The 1,879-nt window shown below is 39.4% G+C and overlaps 1 protein-coding gene across 1 annotated transcript; it reads right to left on the bottom strand.

Moving 5' to 3' along the window:
• Positions 1-1,039, bottom strand: LOC121237178 (protein MIZU-KUSSEI 1-like). Its single transcript, XM_041133798.1, has one exon. It carries the CDS (start codon positions 1,026-1,028, stop codon positions 261-263), a length of 768 nt encoding a protein of 255 aa, XP_040989732.1. The 5' UTR covers positions 1,029-1,039; the 3' UTR covers positions 1-260.
• Between the last annotated feature and the right edge of the window lie 840 nt (positions 1,040-1,879).

Below are 1,879 nucleotides of genomic sequence, written 5' to 3'. Positions count from 1 at the left end.
ATCAATGCATGGATTCCTTTAATGGGTTAACACATGAGCTCAAACGGCGCGCATACAATTCTCAAACTACAAAAGCAGTACTACAGAGTTCATGGGTACAATCTGTGGGCAATATATAAAACTAAAGCTATGCTAGCTATCAATTAAGCACAACTCAAAAAGGAGAGGCCGGAAACAAATGGTTGCAATCTGCAAACCATCTCGATACGACTTGGCCTTTTTTCTAAACTCCATAGACCTACATAGAGCAAAGGTCATGATCACCTTGAGCGAAAAAAGAAAATACTAAGCTCCTGACTAGTACTAGTACTGCTCCCATCCTGATCAATCAAATGGAAGGACTCAGAATTAGCTGAACCACAAACTCTCTCAAAGTTTGCCCTAAGATACATTAACTCGTCTTCTCTTTGAAGCTCTTTCCCACTTATTACGCCAGCACCCACAAGAACGTGGTCTGCACTCATTACCCTAAGTGCCTCCATATCTGCCTTGGAAGGCTGGCGCTTAACCGCAAACCCAACTTTCCTCCCATTGCAATACATTTTCCACACTGGCATGGACAAAAGAGAGCAAGAATTATCAGCAGTACTGAATCCCTGCCTTGTGGCAGTACTCTCTAGTGCAATTCGAAGAATACCCCCTTGCATTTCTCTTGCTAGGGTTGTTGTGGGGACAGCCAATTGAAGGAGGAGAACTGGGTTGGTGGAGTTGTAACTGGTTTGAATACAAAGCCTAACTTTCCCATGGCGAAATCCAAATATGGTGCCAACGATGGTTGTGGAAGAAGAAGTACTAAAGGCGGGGTACTGTGAATTATTGCAGTTTTGGAGGTGGTTATTTTCTTCTTCTTCTTGTTGTTGGATATCTTGGTCTTCTATAAAGGTACTGCACTTGCAGCTGGGTATAAGGAGCTCCATGAGAGAGCGAAGAAGCCTCCATGACCGAACTTGTTTCTGGCAGTCCACGGTGGTGACACCATTGGACGATATTGCCCGTGGGGTGCCACACATTGACGTTGGAAAGGCCATATGTGGATGTGGGCAAGGCTTCGATCTGTGGTACTTGCAGACATGTACAGGGATTTATATATAGAGAGTGATCGATGATCAAGATGAGTACTTCATTTGTCCATTTATTGCATGACATGAGTTGTTCATGAGTCACAAAAGGCATTTTAATTATATATATATAATTAGGGCATTACTTTATTTTGTGCACACGAGAGTACTACTGCTCAAATTCTGACGAGAAAAAAAAGAAGAAACAATTAAAAATTAATGCCACATGAAGTCATTCATTCCCAGTAGTTCTTTTTTTTTTTTTGGGATAAAAAATCAATTTCATTTGAGATCAACAATTACAAACATTTATCAAGAAATTCTGGAATACAATCTTACCACATCTTTAAATTGTCTACTCTCCAAGCATTTCTCGCAAGCTGACGAGCTGCCATATTACCTTCCCTATACACATGATAAAATGAACAGCTCCCAAAATAATCTTTCAGTACCTCTGAACTTCTGCAAACAAGATCCTATGAATGGAATTCCCCATATCATTTCACTGCAAGGACTTCACTAGTAACAGACTATCACTTTCAACCAACAGACTCAGCATACCCATTGAAGAACACAACTGAGATAAAGAAACCTATTTTTATTAAAATAAAGAAGCTATTGAGCTGTTAGCAGTTTTCATTTCCAATAGTTGACTACCATTTTCTTGAAATAAAGAAACCTATCTCACAAGGTCGAAGATGGGTATCAAATTGAAGAGCATGCATAGAGTTTATTTATAGAATTAAGTACTAAGAGCACTGTCAGTGTCTTCTTTATCTTCATCTTCATCTTTATCTTTAAAATTAAGGAATATGTCTGAA

Source organism: Juglans microcarpa x Juglans regia, chromosome 1D (genome assembly GCF_004785595.1).
Source record: "Juglans microcarpa x Juglans regia isolate MS1-56 chromosome 1D, Jm3101_v1.0, whole genome shotgun sequence".
Taxonomy (NCBI): Eukaryota; Viridiplantae; Streptophyta; class Magnoliopsida; order Fagales; family Juglandaceae; genus Juglans; species Juglans microcarpa x Juglans regia.
This window is presented reverse-complemented; position numbering and strand designations above follow the sequence as displayed.

What these genes read in the sequence shown, in the direction of transcription:
- LOC121237178 (XM_041133798.1), bottom strand. Translation starts at nt 1,028, where the DNA reads ATGGCCTTTCCAACGTCAATGTGTGGCACCCCACGGGCAATATCGTCC.